The sequence below is a fragment of the Pelodiscus sinensis genome, chromosome 5 (assembly GCF_052426305.1).
Source record: "Pelodiscus sinensis isolate ZL-2025 chromosome 5, ASM5242630v1, whole genome shotgun sequence".
In the NCBI taxonomy this organism is placed as follows: domain Eukaryota; kingdom Metazoa; phylum Chordata; order Testudines; family Trionychidae; genus Pelodiscus; species Pelodiscus sinensis.
Genome location: NC_143056.1, coordinates 83,727,645 through 83,747,755, shown reverse-complemented (window position 1 = coordinate 83,747,755; position 20,111 = coordinate 83,727,645). Strand labels below are relative to the sequence as shown.

Sequence of the window (20,111 nt, the reverse complement as noted above, 5' to 3'; positions counted from 1 at the left end):
ACGTGATGCTTTGGGGCTGAGTCTTACTTTAAAAGGCACCTACTCCACATGAGCAAATATTTCATATCCTATTGCAACTGTTGTTGAGATTCAGTATTTAACATAAAATAGGCTTAAGTGTATTGGCATATCCTATTTACCACAAAGGGCTGCACTTGATGGCCCAATGGGGTCTGGAGAAGCATTCCGCCTCTAACCCTGTCAGTAAGCATTCAAGTTTTCAGCAATATGCAACTTATCCTCTTGGAATGGATTGAAGAGCAGCTTTAAAAGCTACAAAGTTAGACTCTTAAGTCCAAGATGTCTACATTCCATTCTTGTAAGAAGTTGTCTACTTGTTTTAAATTGAAACGGTACTGGGTATGCGATGCAACTCTCAATAGTTAAAGAATCTTCCAAAAAAATCCAGTGTTTGGCCAAGACAATGGTGCCATTTTAAAAAAAAATGTTGTTGGGTATGGCTGCTCATGTTTCTAGTATTTTGTATGGGCACAAATTAAATTAAACAAAGGCTATAAATACAATACAAATGCTTTGCTTAAAGGGACATAACACTTTATATCTATTGGTGTATAATGGAATTCAGACTAGTCCTATTCCTGAGAAGCCTCAATTACTTTCTTTTTCATTTTATTTTGGACTTCATGGCTAATTTGATTTTGACCCTTTAGGCTGTTGAACTGATGGAGAGAAGTGAAATGCCTTGCCAGGCTCTGGTGAGGATGCTAGCCAAGAAACCTGGGTGGAAGGAAACTAACTTTCAGGTAAACAACTCTTTTGCCTATCTATCAAATCTATCCCCAGATTATTGCTGTAGCAAGAGACTGCAATTCAATGTACCCTCTTACAAGCTAAAAGAAATACAGATCTTAGTTTTAAAAAAGCATCTGCTGATTGCAAGTTACTTCATTACTTAGTCAATACATTGATTTGAACGTATCTATTTCTGCTTTAGGGGAGCAATGTGTAAAGGCCTTCATATTTAGACACCATCTTTATAGAAACATTGTTAGCTTCATTTAGCCCTAAACTTCGGTTTTTGTAGAAAATATATTTTTGATCACCAATATAAATAAAATTTTTCTCAGTTGACTTCAGCTAAAATATTCTGAGCCTTTTAACATTGCATAATGCTCGTTCATCACATACAACAATAGCTGAAGATACAAGATTTTTGGTATAAGTAGTGACAGAAGCATTTCAGTTTTAATAGTAGTTCTAGAAGTCCTTTTGTCTGAGTAAACTATGGTTAGTCATACTTCTGTGGCTTTGTCAGCAAGAGAAGAAAATTGTGGTTTGCCTCCGTAACAATGAGGAGATGATCCAAGTAACCTGAAATGTTGTTCAAAGGATGCATGTGGATTTTGAGCAATGGTGTTCCATAAAAAGAAGCCCAGTCAATACTCTACAATAGTGGCTTTTAACAAGGAGACTGGAATCCAGGGCCTTCTGAGGGTGGGGGTGCATACCTGTTTTAGGGGATCCACCAAACGTGATCGGCTTCAGATTTGCTAGTAGCCAGGGAAGAGAGCCAAAGCCCTGCCATGAGGGACTGTAGTCCTGGCCCCCAACCCCATCACTTGGGACTGAAGCTGAAATTTGAGCAACTTAGTTTCACGATTCCCCCTGTGATGGGCTCAGGACAATTGTCCTGCTTGCTATGCTTTAATGCTGGTCCTGGCTTTTATATGCAGAAAAACAGTTGACACAGCTGGGCTGTTGAATTGTTATTGCATGAGGGGGAGGGGCTCAAAGAAACCCCTGCTTCAGAAATCTCACTTCTGCTTGATCTGTATTTTCTCATCTCTTAAGATAAGCTATGAATATCAATTTTAATTATGGCACAAGTTATTTCGCAACACTGGGATGGCTAAATTTTAAAGCATTTAATAAGACTCCAGGACATGCAGTAACTTATGCTTGCTTATAAATGTGAGTAAGGCAGGGCAGCCTAATAGGTATGACACCAGAAGTGAGTAGACACGATGTTGCTGTTGACTTGCTGTATGACTGCTGGTAAGTTATAACCTCCCCGTACTTCTGTTTCTACCTGTATCCTCCCTTGTACAACATTTTGAAATATATTGCTGAAAATTTAAGAACTTGTTGCAGAAAGTAAATCTGACTCCATTGCTATCCTAGCTGAGAGACTTACAAAATCTTAATATGGTGGGTTGTAAGATTTTATAACACTTCCAGTATTACTGTAAGATACTGCTCTGTCTAGTTAGTGTCCTGCTAGTTGCTCATCACCTCTTTAGTGTTTATAAGCCTTCTCTTTAAACTATTTCTACTTTTGTTTTCTGAGATTTTGACAGAACTTCAGGGTACTCTGAGCTGCATTGTGGTCCAGGCAAGAACATATAGCAACGCATAAGTCTATTTACTTTTCTAATGTTATGACTGGTGTTTGTCCTTCCCAGGTAATGCAAATGAAGCTTCACATAGTTGCCCTGATTGCGCAGAAGGGGAACTTCTCCAAAACGTCTGCACAGATTGTGCTGGATGGTCTTGTGGATAAGATTGGTGACGTGAAATGTGGAAGTAATGCAAAAGAAGCAATGACAGCAATAGCAGAAGCATGTCTGTTGCCATGGACTGCTGAACAGGTCAGTGAGGAGTGAATGAAGGTTACCACTAGTTCCCTAACTATCTCTTCAGATGCCTTATTGCAATCACTCTCTCCCCACAGTAGAGTATTAAATACCTGTTGTGCATATATCCCTATCTAACTTGGTTTAATAGTTCAATCAAGTCTTAGCAGGTGCCAGCATGTTTGCACATGTCTTGTATGCAGGTGCTCCATCTGATCCATCAATGACAATAAAGATTTTTCCTTTTGATTCCAGGCTATGTCCATGGCTTTCTCTCAGAAGAATCCTAAAAACCAGTCGGAAACCTTGAACTGGCTCTCAAATGCAATTAAAGAGTTTGGCTTTTCAGGGTAAGTCTTAGGATAAGGAATTGAATAGGAAAATTGTGATGCAAATTTTCTTTGTAGGAACTACATTCTTCTTCTCTACAGAACTCTATGTGGATCTATACAGTTCTTTGAAAGATTGCGGAGACAAGTGCACATAAGCGTTTGTTCCCAAACATTTAACTAGAGCTTCAAAAAGCATTTAAAACATGTAAATAAGTGCACCTGGTGCTGAAATCTTTGCAGAGAAGAATGCTGGCCTATTCTCTTCATAGAACTCCAAAGTGTGCTAAGCATTTCACAGCAAGAAAGCTGGCAACTTATACTTAGACAGGAGGTGCGTGAAGACAAGATGAACAGCAGCACTGTATCAATTATTCAGTAGTGTGGATGTCTTGGTGGTTCAGGTTAAGTGTTTAATATATCTTTATAGTAAAAATAAGGAAGTCACGAATAGCTATGTGACTAGTTGAGTCACTCCTTGACTACTTGCTTCTCTCTTCCCTCCCCCCTGCCAACCCCCCCCCTTCTCCTGCTTCTAATAGAGGCAGCAAGAGTGGAGGGGGGAGCAGGAGTCAATGCTGGGGGGAGTTGACTTGCTACCAGCACTATCTCTACAGGGGGCAGGGGAGGCGGAGGCCAGTGGGGGACCAGTCCCCTGCTGGGCCTCTGCCTTTTAAATGTAATAAGCAACAAAGCAGAGCCACAGCAGGGTTAGCTCCCGGCCCTGGGAGCTAATCCTGCTGTGGCTCTGCAGTCTCCCCTCTTATTGACTAATCAAGTAGTCGATGGAAATTCCATTGATTAGTTGATTAAATGCAATTTAACATCCCTCGTCATGAGTTTATACCAATTAACTTCTTCAAGCAGTGTCCCTATGGATGCTTCACTGTAGGTCTGCATTCCTGCCCTGCTGATGGGAGAATTTGGGTTGCAGTCTCTGTTGCTTTTTGTCCAGAGCCGACCCTCTCCAGCCACCCAATTCTGAAGGCAGCAGTGCAGAAGTAAGGGTGCATGCTAAGTTCCCTCTAAACTGCCCAGTTGGGTGGCTGCATAGCTACCTAATGAGCCCCATGCCAGGGGCCCAGGGTTCCCACTCCACTGATGCATAACAAAAGTAATTGTGCACATGGACATAAACAATTAGAGGGTAGACTGGGGGCGTGGTATATAGTGCCTCCTTATTTCTCTGCCAAGTAAGCAGCAGCACAGTCTTCAGAGCTGAGCACTTGCCCAGCAGTTGCTACTCTCTGGCCACCCAACTTAAAAGAAGTAAGGTTGGTAATAGTGACCGCTCCCTAACCCCTGCAACTCCCTTTTGGGTCAGGACCCGCAATTTAAAAAACATTGGTCTTTTGTGTGTGCTTTGTCTTATACGATACAGACTTCATAGGGGAGAACAGAGTTTCCAGACCATGATGCTTTTTTCATGGCTGAATTTGGTAGGGCTGTATTCATAGCCGATTATATCGCAGTTAGTACAAGGTACTGCTACTTCTACAAAAGGTTTTAATGAAATGCCTCAAGGTAGTAGTGACTGATTTGAGGAGACAAGGCATATCTACTCCTGTTTGGACACTTGGTTGCTCTGACATGAAACACTGGATAGATAAAAAGGTCCCAGTACCATGTTGTCCTGCTCAATTGACTTTGGTTGTTGGAACCTCTTTCTGAGTGTCTGATTACATTGTGTTTCAGGCAGGCCAGACTTCAGCTCTGTTAAAGTCAACTTTGCAGTGATGCCAGCTTATTGCCTACTTTAGTCACATTCTGTCATCTTTCACGCCATGGTGTCAACGCTGCTTAAACGTCTGCTACTCTCCTCCCCCTGTCAGAACTTACTCCTGCTTGGGACTTCTATATATTCCTGTTGACATGGAGACTCCATTTGACCTTGTATTTCACTGTACCTTGGAATGCTCTATACACCATTGCACCTTGAAGACAGTTGTCATCTTCAAGTGGTTGCTCATATCGATTCCAAATAGGTGTTTGTGTGTACCATGTGCACAATAGCTAGAAGGCTTTTCCCCCTAACAGTACCTGTTGGATTGGCTGTGGAGTCCCTTGGAATCACACCTTCACGGTTATGTATATAGGTCCCTCATGACCTGCTACCTCTTCATTTCTTTTTTACCATCAGTGATGGTCATTGGAGCAGCTTCTCTTTCTTTCTGAGGACTGCTCAGCATAATATAAAAATTCCATAGCCCATCTGTGCCATAACTGTTTTTTCTGCACATAAAAGCCAGGGCCAGCATTAGAAGGTGGCAAGCATCTGGGGCCTCATCCCACAGGCCCCTGAAAAATTAGTTTGCTAAGTTTCAGCTTCAGCTTCAAGTTGCAGAGTTCAAAGCTCAGGCTTCAACCCCATGCTGTGGGGCTTTAGATTTCAACTATGGGCCCGAGCAAATGTAATGATGGCCCTGCTTGGCAGTCGTCCTCCCCTCTCCCACTCCCTGAAACCTGCTTGCAGTCAGCCCTCCAGGGGCCATTGGGCCCCGATTGAGAACCACTAAAGTAATGCACTTTTTCATTGTTCTCTGCAAATAGTTCAAATCTTAAAGTTAGTTTAAATCATCTACTTAGCTTAAATAAGTTTAATTTGGCGGTTCCCTCCCCAGTCATCACATTTCCCCTTCCAGGGACCAGGGCATGCTTTGGTTTGTTTCAAATCATGTGGGTCCTGTCTGAAATCTGTCAAAGTGAGACCCACATGACTCTAGTTTGATGTGCTGGGGAAAGCACATCAAATAGATAAGAAGAAAATCTGCAAAGGCTTCTGAACAAGGATGGAAAAAGAGAGGGACTTGGTTGAAACTACTTCTTGTGGATCTGGGGTGGACATTGGGTGCAGAAGTGAGCTTGGTGTTGGAGACTGGGGTTCAGGAGAAGGGGTGGTGACCTGTGGCTGGGGATTAGGTGAGGGGGCTATGGTTGCAGCAGAGGATTCTGGCCTTGGGGAGGGATACAATTGGGGGTACAGAGTCTGGGAGGGAGTTGATCTGGAAGGGGGGGGGGGAATGCAGAGGGTTTGGGTGGTGACCTTGAGCAGGAGGGGATGGTGGTCTGGGACAGGGAGTTGAAGAGGAAGGGCTGGGTTGCTAGAGGCAGGCTGTGGCAAGGAGGTGCTTAAGTGGCAGGCTCCAAACTGTTCAAAATGGCTGGCTGCTCCCTGTGGCGCTCTGTTCCAGGAGGAGGCTTTGTGCATTGCTCACCTCCCACCCCCACCTCCAGCAAAATCACTCAGCTCCCATTGGTTGGCTACAGAGCTCCCATTGGCTAGTTTGAGCTGAGAGATTTTCCGGGGGTGGGGGGCAAAGTGCAAAGTTTCCCCTGGCACTGAGAGCAGAGAGTCACAGGGAGCAGTGAGCCACTTACAGTGGCATGGAGCTTCTCTGCATCTGAGGGTGGCCTGTGGACTGCATCTTGCCTGCTTCTGGTCAAGCATTACACCGTCTTCCAGAGAAGGCGTTGTTTTTGGTGATGCAGTTCTCCAGCTAGTTCTTGATTTACCTCCCCAGCACCCATCTTCTCTCAGAATTACGATTTGGGCCTCTCCTATGGTGAAACACCAATGGGGGCACATACTCGAAGGGGAGGTTACTTAGAAAGGAGAATTCTAAATGTTTTGTTCCTGTGGGTGTTCCGCTTCCTATCCTCCTTCCCCTCTACTTGTGAAATCTCTGTGGCTATGAAGGAACTAAGTAACAATAAAGCTTGTCTGCCTGTATTCCCTCACTTGAAATATGAGGTGCTGTTCTGAAAACAGTTCTTTAGTCTCTGATAAAGAGTTCATGAGTGTCTGCACATCATATGGTATAGCACCTGTAGAGATAAAAACATCTTGAACCTGGGGAGGGGACTATTCTTTGGTGAGGGACCACAGACCCATAGAAAAATTAGCTAGGGGCCACAAATGAGAAGCGCCCCCCCCCAAAAAAAAAACTCTTGAACCAAAATTAAAATCACCACACTGATGTGACTCAACTGAGAAGCAAAATGACACTCATGGCACACTCACAACGCAACTTGGGCACTGGGACTGTGTTTGCACTCCAACCCCAGGCAGGTTAGAGAAGCCCAGGTTCAGGACTTCCCCTTGCAGTGGGGAGAGGGGAGAGGAGCACCAAGGTTCGGAGACTTAGCCATAGGGCTGGAGCATGAGTGCTGGCTCACCCTGATGCGAGGGGGAAGCCCCGAGCCTCACTGAGAACTAGATCAAAGTAGGCTGAGGTCTAGATTTGGCCGCATGCTGTAGTTTTCTCCACCCCTCCTGTAAGATAAATAACCTCTCCTTTGCCTATACTGTCTGTTGTTTTTCCATATATTTTCAGTGTGTATTCCATGTCCTCAGTTTTCAGAGTCCTTCACTACCTACCAAGGGCTTCCAAATCTGAAGGGACGTTGGGATGGAGGAGTCATAGCCATTCATTTATTTGTCCTTGCATATGATCACACGGAGGTCCATGGTACACCATTTTTAAAAAAATCTAGTCTTATGTGTATTGGGCAAGTAGAAATATCATTACAATAAATGTGACCATTTTTGCTTCACAGAATAGCTTTTCTGGCAACAAAAGGATTAGCTTACTATAAATATGAAGGCAGTATTTCACTGAGATTTCACAACTTTTGAAATAGTTTTCTGTTAACTTACAATACCTTTAGGTGTCTCTACAAATGTAAATGTCTGATGCTTGGGGAGTGTGATGTTGATAGTTATCTAGCCGGTTGATAGTTATCTAGCCAATTAAAAGATACTGTTTCTTCCACAACTCTAGCTTCTTTGCCTTACTGGTGTTGTCCACTGAGCTATCTTGATTTCATTATATTGTTTCTCAGGTTGAATGTGAAAGCTTTCATCAGCAACGTAAAGACTGCTCTTGCTGCTACTAATCCAGTGAGTAAATGTGAATTAATTTTGAAACTTCAAAGCTGTCTGTTTAGTTTGAAATCTGAGTGTTTTTTGTTCTATTTTGGCAGGCTGTAAGGATTGCTGCTATTACCTTGTTGGGCGTCATGTATTTGTATGTGGGACCCCCATTGCGAATGTTCTTTGAGGATGAAAAGCCAGCTCTTCTCTCCCAGATAGATGCAGAATTTGAAAAGGTAAGAACCCTGCAAGCCCTAATTCTCTTAAGATACAGCTATTAGTACTAACTTCATTATGGTGCCATTTGCATTTCTTAGAACTCTTAAGTAGTCTGGCCCTTTATTGGGATTTCTGGATAGCTGATTAGAAGTATGCAACTTCACTATGCTTTGCAGGACACTTTAGCCACCCAAGTGGGATCATGGCTGTTCTGGCCTTGAATAAACAATGGTTCTTCGAGTGATAGTCCTTATGCATAGGCCACATGTGCGATACAGGTGTGCACCATGTGTCTGCATCAATTTCTTGCAGGCAGTGTCTGGCCATAGCTATCCTTGTGCTTCCACAAAGAGTAAAAAGGGGTGTGTGAATGTACTTCTCCAGTTCTTAATCATAGAACTGGAAGAGACCTCAGAAGGTCATCAAGTCCAGCCCCCTACTCTAGGCAGGACCAATCCCAACTAAATCAACCTGGCCAGGGATTTGTCAAGCTGAGATTTAAACACCTCTAGGGATGGAGACTCCACTACTTCCCTAGGTAACCCATTCCAGTGCTTCACTACCCTCCTAGTGAAATAGTTTTTTTTTCTAATATCCAACCTGGACCTCTCCCACCAAAACTTGAGACCATTGCTCTTTGTTCTGCCATCTGTCACTACTGAGAACAGCCTCTCTTCATCCTCTTTGGAACCTCTCTTCAGGAAGTTGAAGGCTGCTATCAAATCCCCCCTCACTCTTCGCTTCTGCAGACTAAACAGACCCAAGTCCCTCAGCCTCTCCTCATAAGTCATATGCTCCAGCCCCCTAATCATTTTTGTTGCCCTCTGCTGGACTCTCTCCAATGTGTCCACATCCTTTTTGTAGTGGGGGGCCCAGAACTGGACATACTACTCCAGATGTGGCCTCACCAAAGCTGAATAAAGGGGAATAATGACATCTCTGGATCTGCTGGCAATGCTCCTCTTACTGCAACCTAATATGCCATTATCCTTCTTGGCTACAAGGGCACACTGTTGACTCATTTCCAGCTTGTCATCCACTGTAACTCCCAGGTCCTTTTCTGCAGAACTACTACTTAACTGGTTGGTCCCCAGCTTGTAACTATGCTTGGGATTCTTCCATTCTAAGTGCAGGACTCTACACTTGTCCTTGTTGAACCTCATCAGCTTTCTTGTGGCCCAATCCTCCAATTTGTCTAAGTCATTCTGTACCCTGTCTCTGCCCTTAAGCATATCTATCTCTCCCCCTAGCTTAGTGTCATCCGCAAACTTTCTGAGGGTGCAATCCATCCCCTCATCCAGGTCATTAATAAAGTTCTTCTTCGAGTGCTTGCTCATGTCCATTCTGATTAGGTGTACGCGCGCCGCGTGCACGGATTCCGGAGCTTTTTTCCCTTAGCAGTACCCATAGGGCCAGCAGGGAGCCCCCTGGAGTGGCGCCGGTATACCGGTGCATATATACCCCTGCTGGCCCTCCCACCCCTCAGTTCCTTCTTACCGCCCGTGGCGGTAGCTGGAGCATGCTTCAGGCTATTGCCTATCTCTTAGCAGCTTATCTCTTATCCGTTGTATTATAGAAAAGAAACTTCAACTGCGAACTATTTAAATAGTTAAGTACTCTAAATAGTTATTTAGATAAGGGAGCAGTGGAACCCTCCCGCGAGAGGAAGGCATGCCAGGGCCCCAGGGCTTCAAACCCTGTGCCTCCTGCTCCAAGCCTATGCCCTGCGGAGACCCTCATTCTAACTGCCTTAAGTGTCTGGGTGAGGCTCATCGAGCTGAAAGCTGCTCTATCTGCAAGAGCTTTAAACCCAGGACTAAGAAGGAGAGGGACTTCCGACTGAAACTCCTGCTAATGGAGTCGGCACTGCAGCCTCAGGGCGAGGAGCGGCCTCATTTCGCCCGCAGCGCACGGACGGCGGCACCGTCGGACAGCAGGGCACCGAGACGCAGATCGCCGTCACTGGTGCCGAGGGCCTCCAAGAGCTCAAGGGGTCGCTCGGCAGAGAGGAGTGCCCAGAAGGTGCACCCCAAAAGGGGCACCTTTCTTCTAAGTCCTCTAGGAAGAGGCACAGCCCGGACAAGGGCAAGAGCCCTGGGCAGTCAGTGGGGCTAGGAGAGGTCCGTCAGCCTTCCACCCCAGAGACCTTTGAGGCAGCCCAGGACCTCATCCACATGGCGGTGGATGAAGGGGAGGACCCGGTACCGCAGGAGCGGACTGCGCCGGCACAGGCCTCTAGTGCCCCCCAGCAGGACAGGGCTGGGCCGTGGGACCCCCTGGGCAACGGGCAGGCCTCGGCCCAGCAGCAGCAGTTTCCCCCGGTGCCGGGGAGAACACCGGAGCCGGGACAAACACCGGCACCGACCCCGGGCCCGCTCCCCACGGCACCGGCAGCGACTCCGGGAGCGTGTGGGCTCGCTACGCCGACGGCACCGGTGCAGGGCCCGGTGCCGCAGATGGCTCCCTGGGCGGTGCAGGGCCCCGCACCGTATTACGCGCCGCCTGCGGTGCCGCAACAGGCGCCCCGCACGGCACCGACGCTGTTGCCGCTCCCGGCACTGATCCCTGCTTACTCCTTGGGGGCACAGCAGTAGAGCGCGGCACCGGTGCACGTGACTGCACCAGAGGGGTACGCACCGGTCTATCAGATGCACGCGGGCACGGTACTGCCGCAACAAAGGCCTCCACTCATGCCACCACCGGCACCGCGGGTGGTGCACAGGGGCAAGCCATCGGCCATGGCAGACCACCGTAGGGTGCAGTCTTCATCAGCGCCTCCATGGTCGGCATCAGAGTACTCTTCGGAGTCGGAGGCTGAGTTAGTGGTTTCGACCGGGCCCTCATATAGGTTGCGGCCTCGCCATAGGTCCCGCTCGTCGGTCAGATCATCTCACCGGGATCTGATGGTCCAGCAGCAGTCGCAGGGGCAACCCTCGTGGGCTTTCTGGACACCCTGGGCATACCATCAGGCCCAGGGGCCTCCCCCTTCGGGGCCAGCAGTGGGGTCATCCCGAAGAAGTAGCACCCCATCTGCCACCCCCTTGACAGCTCCCCCGCCTGGAAGTGGCTTGCCCATGGCTTCGGGGCTGAGACCCCCAGTGATTGGTCAGGGGGAACCGGGGGCACAGTTGACCGAGGAAGCAATCCCCTCAAGGGACTTCTTGTCGTCCTCGCCAGACGAGGCCCTGGCCGACCCCGCACCTCAGCCCCTGTCCAAGGACTCCAGGGCGCACCAGGAGCTGCTTCGGAGGCTGGCGGTCAACTTTGCAGTCCAGCACGAGGAGGTTCACAAGGACTTAGATCCAATGGTGGATATCATAGCAGTAGCGGGCCCTGGTCGGGTGGCGCTCCCAGTGAATAAAACGGTGGACAAGCTGTCTAAAACCCTGTGGCAGACGCTGGCCTCTATTGCACTGACCCAGAAGGGGGTCGAGAGACGATACTATGTACCCCAGTAGGGGCTTGAGTATCTGTTTACCCACCCGGCTCTGGAATCCATAGTGGTTCAGGCCGCTGGGCAGAAGGAGCGCCAAGGGCCTCCAGGCCCCACTCCGAAGGCAAAGGAGCATAGGAGATTGGACCTGCTCGGCCGGAAGGCCTATGCCACGGGGCCTCCAGCTACGTATAGCTAACCAGCAACTGATGCTGGGGCGTTATGCTTTTAATATGTGGGCGTCCACGCAAAAATTTGCCAGCCAGCTTCCTCCCGAATCCCGCCAGGAGTTCGGAGCCTTGACGGAAGAGGGGCAAGCAGTGGCACGTACCTCTCTCCAGGTGGCCTTGGACGCAGTCTATTCAGCAGCCCGCACCATGGCCACAGGGGTGGTGATGAGGCGTAGTGCCTGGCTGCAGGTGTCTGGCATCCCACCCGAGGTGCAGACTACTATCCAGGACCTGCCCTTTGAGGGGCCGGCCTTATTTTCAGAGCAGACTGATTCCAAGCTGCATAGCCTGAAAGACTCAAGGGCAACCCTGAAGTCACTAGGGATACATACCCCGGCGCCTAAGAGGCGCTCTTTCCAGGCTAGACCCTACCCTAGAAGGGGGCAGAACAACGAAAAGGGTCGCAGGAGAGGCCACAACAATGGCCGCCCTGACCTTTTCAGGGGCAGGCGTAGGGGGCCTTGGTCAGACTCCAAGAGAAGCTCAGGGCCGTCCCCCGGTCCCCAAACCAAGCCCTCATTTTGAAGGTACGCCAGAGAGCAGAGTACCAGTAGCGCCTATCTGTCCGCCCTTTGGGGACAGTCTTTCCCTATTTTTCCAGGGATGGTTAAAGATCACGTCGGACCGTTGGGTCCTAGACCTGGTGAAGCAGGGATATACTATCCCCTTCCTCTCTTACCCTGCCTCCCATCCCCCAGCCTCGTCCCTTTTCAGGGACCCCTCTCATGAGATGCTCCTTCGGCAGGAGGTGTCCAACCTGTTGATGCTAGGGGCCATAGAAAGGGTACCTCCAAACGTAAGGGGAAAGGGTTTCTACTCCCGCTACTTCCTGGTACCCAAGGCGAAAGGGGGTATGCGTCCCATACTAGACCTCTGAAACCTGAACACCTTTATAAGGAAGATGAAGTTCAAGATGGTGATGCTAGCCCGCATCATCCCATCGCTCAGAAAGGGGGACTGGTATGCTGCTCTCGATTTAAAAGATGCGTACTTCCACATTTCAATTTTTCCAAGTCACAGAAAATTCCTCCAGTTCACAGTGGGGCAGGATCATTTTCAGTTTACGATCCTCCCCTTTGGACTGTGTACGGCCCCGAGGGTCTTTACCAAATGTATGACTGTGGTAGCCGCATTCCTGAGACGGCACAAGGTCCAGGTGTTCCCATATCTGGATGACTGGCTCATAAAGGGCAAGTTTCGAGAACAGGTACTGGACCATGTCTCGAGGGCCAGAGCTCTGTTCGAGGGCCTCGGCCTCCTCATAAACGAGGCCAAATCACTGCTGGAGCCCACGCAGGTCATAGACTTTGTGGGGGCCCATTTGGACTTGCCTATGGGCAAGGCGTCCCTGCCAAGAGACAGATTTTCGACCATTCAATCGCTGGTAGTGGGGCTGCAGGAGTTCCCGACTACGACGGCGAGGACCTGCATGAGGCTGCTAGGCCACATGGCGGCGGGCATTTACGTGGTCCAACATGCCAGGCTACGCATGCGCCCATTGCAGGGGTGGCTCAAGGTAGCGCACAACCCCTTGAGATCGCCGCTGGATGCGGTGGTAACTATCCCCCAGGACGTCCTGCGCTCATTGGACTGGTGGAAGGACGAGAGCACGGTGTGTGTGGGGGTCCAATTCACCAAGCTGTCCCCGTCAGTGCAGCTGGTCACGGACACCTCGGACGTGGGATGGGGCGCTCACCTGGGCAACCTCAGGACACAAGGTATGTGGTCGGCAGAGGAGGCTCGCCTCCATATAAATATCAAGGAGCTGCGGGCGGTCAAGTTGGCCTGCAGGGCGTTCCTTCCTCACTTACAGAACAGAGTGGTGGCGGTGCTGACAGACAACACTACGGCCATGTTCTATATCAACAAACAGGGTGGGGCGCGTTTCTCTCCCCTGTGCCGGGAAGCCCAAGAGCTATGGGAACTGTGTATAGCCCACAGCATTTCTCTGGAGGTGTCTCACCTCCCAGGAACCAGGAACGGGCTGGCAGACAGGCTCAGTTGTTCAATCCAGGCGCACGAGTGGGTGCTAAGGGGGGATGTACTTCACGAGGTCTTCCAGAGGTGGGGGTTTCCCCGCCTGGACCTGTTCGCGACTCCGAGCAACGCCAAGTGCGGGGAGTTCTGTTCGTACATGGGGCACGGGCAGGGCTCTTGGGGAGATGCGCTGCAGGTCAGCTGGCCCAGGGGCCTACTCTATGCCTTCCCCCCGTTCCCTCTGATCCACGACACACTCCTCGGAGTGCAGAGGTTCAGGGGTCGGGCCATCCTGATAGCGCCAGTATGGCCTCGACAGTACTGGTTCACCACCTTGCTGGATCTGACTGTGGAGGGCCCGCTCAGGCTACCCCTAGTGCCAGATCTAATCACTCAGAGCTGCGAGGCCGGGGTGGCACTCCACCCGAGCCTTCCATCTCTCCACCTAGCAGTGTGGCTCCTCAGTGGCTTTCAGTGACGGAGCGAACCTGCTCTAGAGATGTCCAGGAGGTCCTCTTGGAAAGTAGGAAGCTGTCCACTAGAGCTCTCTACGAGGCTAAGTGGAGGAGGTTTACTTCCTGGCTGGGGGGCAGGATGCTCGCTCCAGGTAAAGGGGCAGTTCCGACTGTCCTGGAATTCCTTCTCCACCTGCGGAAACAGGGCCTGGCCACAGCCTCCCTAAGGGTGTACCTGGCGGCCATTGCAGCCTTCCACACCGGGGGGGGGCAAAGGTCTATCTTTGCCACCCCCTTGGTTAAAAGGTTTCTAAAGGGAGTCGACAGGTTGATGCCATATGAGAGGCCTCCGGTACCGGCCTGGGACCTTAACCTGGTCCTGACTGCCCTTATGAAGCCCCCGTTCGAGCCCCTAGCTTCATGCTCCCTGACACATCTATCTTACAAGGTAGCTTTCCTTGTGGCCATTACCTCTGCCAGGCGGGTGTCTGAGCTTAAGGCTCTCACCTCAGAACCACCTTACACGGTGTTTTTTAAAGACAAAGTGAGGTTACGTCCACACCCGGGATTTCTTCCCAAGGTGGTCTCACACTTCCACATGTCCCAGGATATTTACCTGCCAGTGTTTTACCCTAAGCCACATGAGTCGCCCAGGGAACAGGCTCTGCACTGCCTCGACATTAGGAGGGCGTTGGCTTTTTATATAGATAGGACACGAGAGTTTCTTAAGTCAAATCAACTGTTTATTTCAGTGGCAGAAAGGATGTATGGTCAGCCAGTCTCAACGCAGCGCATATCCTCGTGGATTACTTCCTGTATTCGACTGTGCTACGAGGGCGCGGGTAAATCACCGCCGCGTATAACAGCACATTCCACTAGAGCCCAGGCAACGTCGGCGGCGTTCCTGGCCTGCGTGCCGATCCTGGAGATCTGCAGGGCAGCAACCTGGTCATCAGTGCACACCTTTGCAGAGCATTATGCAAACATGCAGCTGGCCAGGGAGGATGCTGCTGTCGGGGCGGCAGTTCTGCGTTCTGCAGAACGATAAGATAATAGTTAGTCACCTTCCGACCCCGCCTCCGGAGGGGGGACACGGCTAGGGACTCACCTAATCAGAATGGACATGAGCAAGCACTCGAAGAAGAAGAAGAGGTTACTTACCTCGTAACTGTAGTTCTTCGAGATGTGTTGCTCATGTCCATTCTGCATCCCACCCACCTCCCCGTGTCGGAAGGAGCCGGCAAGAAGGAACTGAGGGGTGGGAGGGCCAGCAGGGGTATATATGCACCGGTATACCGGCGCCACTCAAGGGGGCTCCCTGCTGGTCCTATGGGTACTGCTAAGGGAAAAAAGCTCCGAAATCCGTGCACGCGGCGCGCGTACACCTAATCAGAATGGACATGAGCAACACATCTCGAAGAACTACAGTTACGAGGTAAGTAACCTCTTCATATTGAACAAAACTGGTCCTAGAACTGAATCTTGGAGCACTCCGCTAGAAACCGACCGCCATCCTGACATCGAGCTGTTGATCACTACCCACTGGGCCTGGCCTTCTAGTCATCTTTCTATCCATCTTACCATCCATTTATCCAATCCACATTCCCTTAACTTGCTGTCAAGAATATTGTGGGAGACCGTATCAAAGCCTTGCTAAAGTCAAGGTATATAACATCCACTGACTTTTCCATGTCCACTGAGCCAGTTACCTCATCATAGGAACTAATCAGATTGGTCAGGCATGGCTTGCCCTTTGTGAATCCATGCTGACTATTCCTAATCACTTTCCTCTCATCCAAGTGCCTCAAAATGGATTCCTTAAGGATCCCTTCCATGATTTTTCCAGGAACTGAGGTAAGACTGACCGGCTTATAGTTCCCTGGATTGTCCTTCTTCCCTTTTTTGAAGATGGGCACTACATTTGCCTTTTTCCAGTCATCCGGGATTTCTCCTGATCTCCACGACTTTTCAAAGATAATAGTCAAAGGCTCCTCAATGACATTTGCCAACTCCCTCAGTACCCTCGGGTGCATTAAGTCTGGACCCATGGATTTATGTACATTTAGCTTTTCTAAATAGTTCTAACCTGTTCTTTACCCATCACGGGCTGTCCATCTTCATCCCATCTTGCATCACTTAGTTCAGAAGTCCAGGAGCCGACCTTGTCCGTGAATACAGAGGCAAAGAAAGCATTGAGTACTTCAGCTTTCCCCACATCATCTGTCACTAGGTTACCTCTTTCATCCATTAGGGGCCACACACCCTCTCTGATCACCTTCTTGTTAAAATGCCTGTAGAAACCTTTCTTGTTATCCTTCACATCCTTAGCCAGTCACAATTCCATTTGCGCTTTTGCCTTCCTGATAACCCCCTGACATTCTCGAGCTATACATTTAAACTCCTCCCTGGTCATTTGTCCAAGCTTCCACTTTTTGTAAGCTTCCTTTTTGTGCTTAAGTTCACCAAGGATTTCCCCTGTAAGCCAATCTGTTCTCCTATCATGTTTGCCTCTCTTGCTATGAGTTGGGATGGTTTCATTCTGTGCCTTCAATAAGGCTTCTTTAAAATACTGCCAGCTGTCCTGGACTCCTTTCCCCTTCATGTTAGCATCCCAGGGGATTCTGCCCATCAGATCTGAGGGAGTCAAAATCTGCTTTTTTGAAGTCCAAGATGTGCATTTTACTATTGGTCAGGATCCTGAAATCTACTATCTCATGATCACTGCTTCCCAGGTTGTTATCCACCTCCACTTTCCCTATTAGTTCCTCCCTGTTTGTGAGCAGAAGGTCAAGCTGCACACGGCCCCTGGTTGGATCCTTCAGCACTTGTCAAGAAGTTATCCCCAACGTTCTCCAAAAACTTCCTGGATTGCCTGTGTACTGCCGTATTGGTTTCCCAACAGATGTCCGAGTGATTAAAGTCCCCCACGAGAACCAGGGACTGCAATCTGGAAGCTTCGCTCGGTTGTCTGAAGAAAGCCTCATCCACCTGATTCGGTGGCCTGTAGTAGACACCAACCACAACATCACTGCTGTTGTTTGCTCCTTTAAACTTAATCCATAGATTCTCAACAGGTTTTTCTCCCTCTTTATACTGGAGTTCAGAGCAATTGTAGTGCTTTCTTACATATAGTAAGAGAGCACCTCCTCCTCTTCTCCCCTGCCTGTTGTTCCTGAACAGTCTATACCCTTCTATGACAGTGCTCCAGTCATGCAAGTCATCCCACCAAGTCTCTGTTATCCGAATTAAATCATATTTCTTGGACTGGGCCAGGGCCTCCAGTTCTTCCTGTTTGTTGCCCAGGCTTCTCGCATTAGTGTACAAACACTTCAGGTAACCAGTTGATTGCCCTATCTTCTCCATTCGAAACAGGGGTCCTCCTTTCTTGCTCCTTCCTCTCTGCATTTCTTCCCGGTATCCGACTTTCCCACTCCCCTCAGGGTTTTGGTCACCGTCCCCCGACGAACCTAGTTTAAAGCCCTCCTCACTAGCTTTGCAAGCCTGCCTGCGAAGATGCTCCTTCCTCTCTTCGTTAGGTGGATCCCATCTCTTCCTAACAATCTTCGTGCCTGGAACAGAGTCCCATGGTCGAAGAAACCAAAGCCCTCTCTGCAACACCACCTGCGCAACCACGCATTTACGTCCTCAATTCGACAATCCCTGCCAAGTCCTTTCCCTTCAACAGGAAGGATGGACGAGAACACCACTTGCGCTCCGAATTCTTGGATCCTTCTTCCCAGCACTACATAATCCACAATAACCTGCTCAAGGTCATTCTTGGCCGTATCATTAGTTTCCACATGGAAAAGCAGGAAGGGGTAGTGATCTGAAGGTTTGATCAGTTTGGTAAGCCTCTCAGTGACATCCTGAATGCAAGCTCCCGGTAAGCAGCACACCTCTCGAGATTCCAGGTCCGCACGGCAGAGGGATGGCTCAGTCCCTCTTAGGAGGGAGTCCCCGACCACCACTACCTGTCGTTTTCTTTTGGGGGCCATGGAACCCCCATCCCTAGGACTACGCATCCCATGCCTTCCAGTAGATGGTGTTCCCTTCTGGTCTCTTTCTTGTGAGGTCCCTTTCAGCACTGCAGAGCCTGTGGAGAGAGCTTGAAAGCAATTACTTACCTCTATAGCATTGCGGGATTCCCATGTTGGCCTTTTTCCCCTTCTAGAAGTTACATGCTGCCAGTCCTGGAGAAGGGATTTAAAAAGAAAGGCAAGAGAACCCCTAAACTCTGTTAGCACTCACCTGTTCGCAAGCTCCTCAGTCGCTTGCCCACTGCCTTATAAAGCCCTGGAGTGCCTGAAAGTCCCTCCCCCTATCAAGGTTCAGCCAATCAGCAGAGGCTTCTAGAATTCAAACTTTAATTAGAAGCCAACAGTTTCCACCTGCCAATCACAGCACCTACCAATCATAGCCAATCACAGCACAAACTCCATCAAGGGGAGGGGGAGGGCAAAGGGGAAGTGTGTGGGGGGGGGGAAGCCTCACTCAAACACGGGGGAAAAAAACAAAAAAAACCACACACCAACTCTCACTCACAATCACAAGCTCAGCACACAATAAGAAAGCCCCAATAACACACACTTCCCTCAAGAGTCCTGTATCTGCTTCTCCTTTACCTGGAGAACTCCCTCTCTAAACTCTGTTAGCACTCACCTGTTTCAAGCTCCTTGGTCGCTTGCCCACTGCCTTATAAAGCCCTTGTTGCCTCATGATCCAAGTTGGAATCTTTGGTGAACTCAGCTCCTTTTTAGCTCATTCCTGTAAGGACAGTGGCGAGCACTCGCTTGTCCCGTCCATCAATGGACTTGAAAACCCATCAGGATCTGCTGAGGTGTATGGCCCAGAGTCTCAACATGCCAATGGAGGAAGTAGTCAGGGTCTCGGATACAATGGAAGACATTTTGGCCACCAAGCACCCTGCAAACATTGTCTTGCCCCTTAAGATCATCCAGGCAACTACTAAGGTGCTAAGGCAGAACCTAGCTTCAATTGCACTTGTGGCCTAGGGGGTTGATGTGGAACTTTGTCCTTCAAAAGGCATACAAACACCTGATAACCCACTCATAGCCAGGGTCACTGGTAACCAGTGCAGTGAACTGTGAGGAGTCCCAAGGCTAAATGGGGTCAGTGCCCAAAAATAGAGGCAAAGTTGCTGGACCTCTTCGGTCACAGGATCTACTCATCCAGGGGGCTCCAGCTCCATGTTTCCCAGGTGGTACAAAGCTGCCACATGTTTAACTCCTAGTATACACTGTCAAAGTTCCAGAAGCTTCTCCCATCCAACTTCTCTATCCAACTTCTACCAGACCTAGGCCCAGGTCATCTCAGTTCTCTGGGCCCGAAGCATAGTAGGAATGGGATATTCTATCCAGTTCTTTATCTTCCTGCCTTCTCACCCACCTTCCCTGTCCCTCTTCAGGGGCTCCTCTCATGAGCAACTTCTTATTCAGGAGGTACAATTGCATCTCTCTCAAGGGGCAATAGACAAGGTTCCTCAAGAGCTCCGGGGCAGGTGTTTTTGTTCCTGCTACTTCATTATCCCCAAGGCCAAGGGCCTTCGCCTTACCCTAGACCTGAGGAACTTGAACACATTCATAAAGAAGTTCAGCTTCTCCGTGGCTTCCCTGGCTATCGTCATTTTTTCCCTGGATCTGGGAGACTGGTATACCGCCCTCGACCTCAACAATACATTCTTTCTCCTATCCATCATCCTCCATCCGACAATTCCTCAGATTTGTAGTAGCAGTTCAACGCTATCAGTTCACCTTGCTTCTCCTTGATCTTGCCATGGCCTCTTATGTTTTTATTAGGGCTGTCAATTGAGCTGCGTTAACGCCTGCAATTAACGCAGGACAGGATTAACCCATTAATTGTTTTAATGCATTAAACATCACAGGTGCATTAATCACTTCAAAGGAAAAGCGCAAATGGAGCTGGGGATCAACTGGAGTCCCCAGCTGATCCCAGGCTTCAGGCAATGCTGCCCCGTTGAAAC

At 49.3% G+C, this 20,111-nt stretch overlaps 1 protein-coding gene across 5 annotated transcripts in view; it reads left to right on the top strand.

Moving 5' to 3' along the window:
* The window catches only part of CKAP5 (cytoskeleton associated protein 5), a 106,233-nt gene that overhangs the window by 46,843 nt on the left and 39,279 nt on the right, over positions 1–20,111 (top strand). For all 5 annotated transcript variants that reach the window (XM_075927597.2, XM_075927598.2, XM_075927599.2 and 2 more), the window contains exons 16-20: positions 672–764; positions 2,424–2,609; positions 2,850–2,944; positions 7,766–7,823; positions 7,907–8,032. In XM_075927597.2, the coding sequence (XP_075783712.1) occupies positions 672–764; positions 2,424–2,609; positions 2,850–2,944; positions 7,766–7,823; positions 7,907–8,032 (558 nt within the window). The remainder of the gene's footprint in view (positions 1–671; positions 765–2,423; positions 2,610–2,849; positions 2,945–7,765; positions 7,824–7,906; positions 8,033–20,111) is intronic.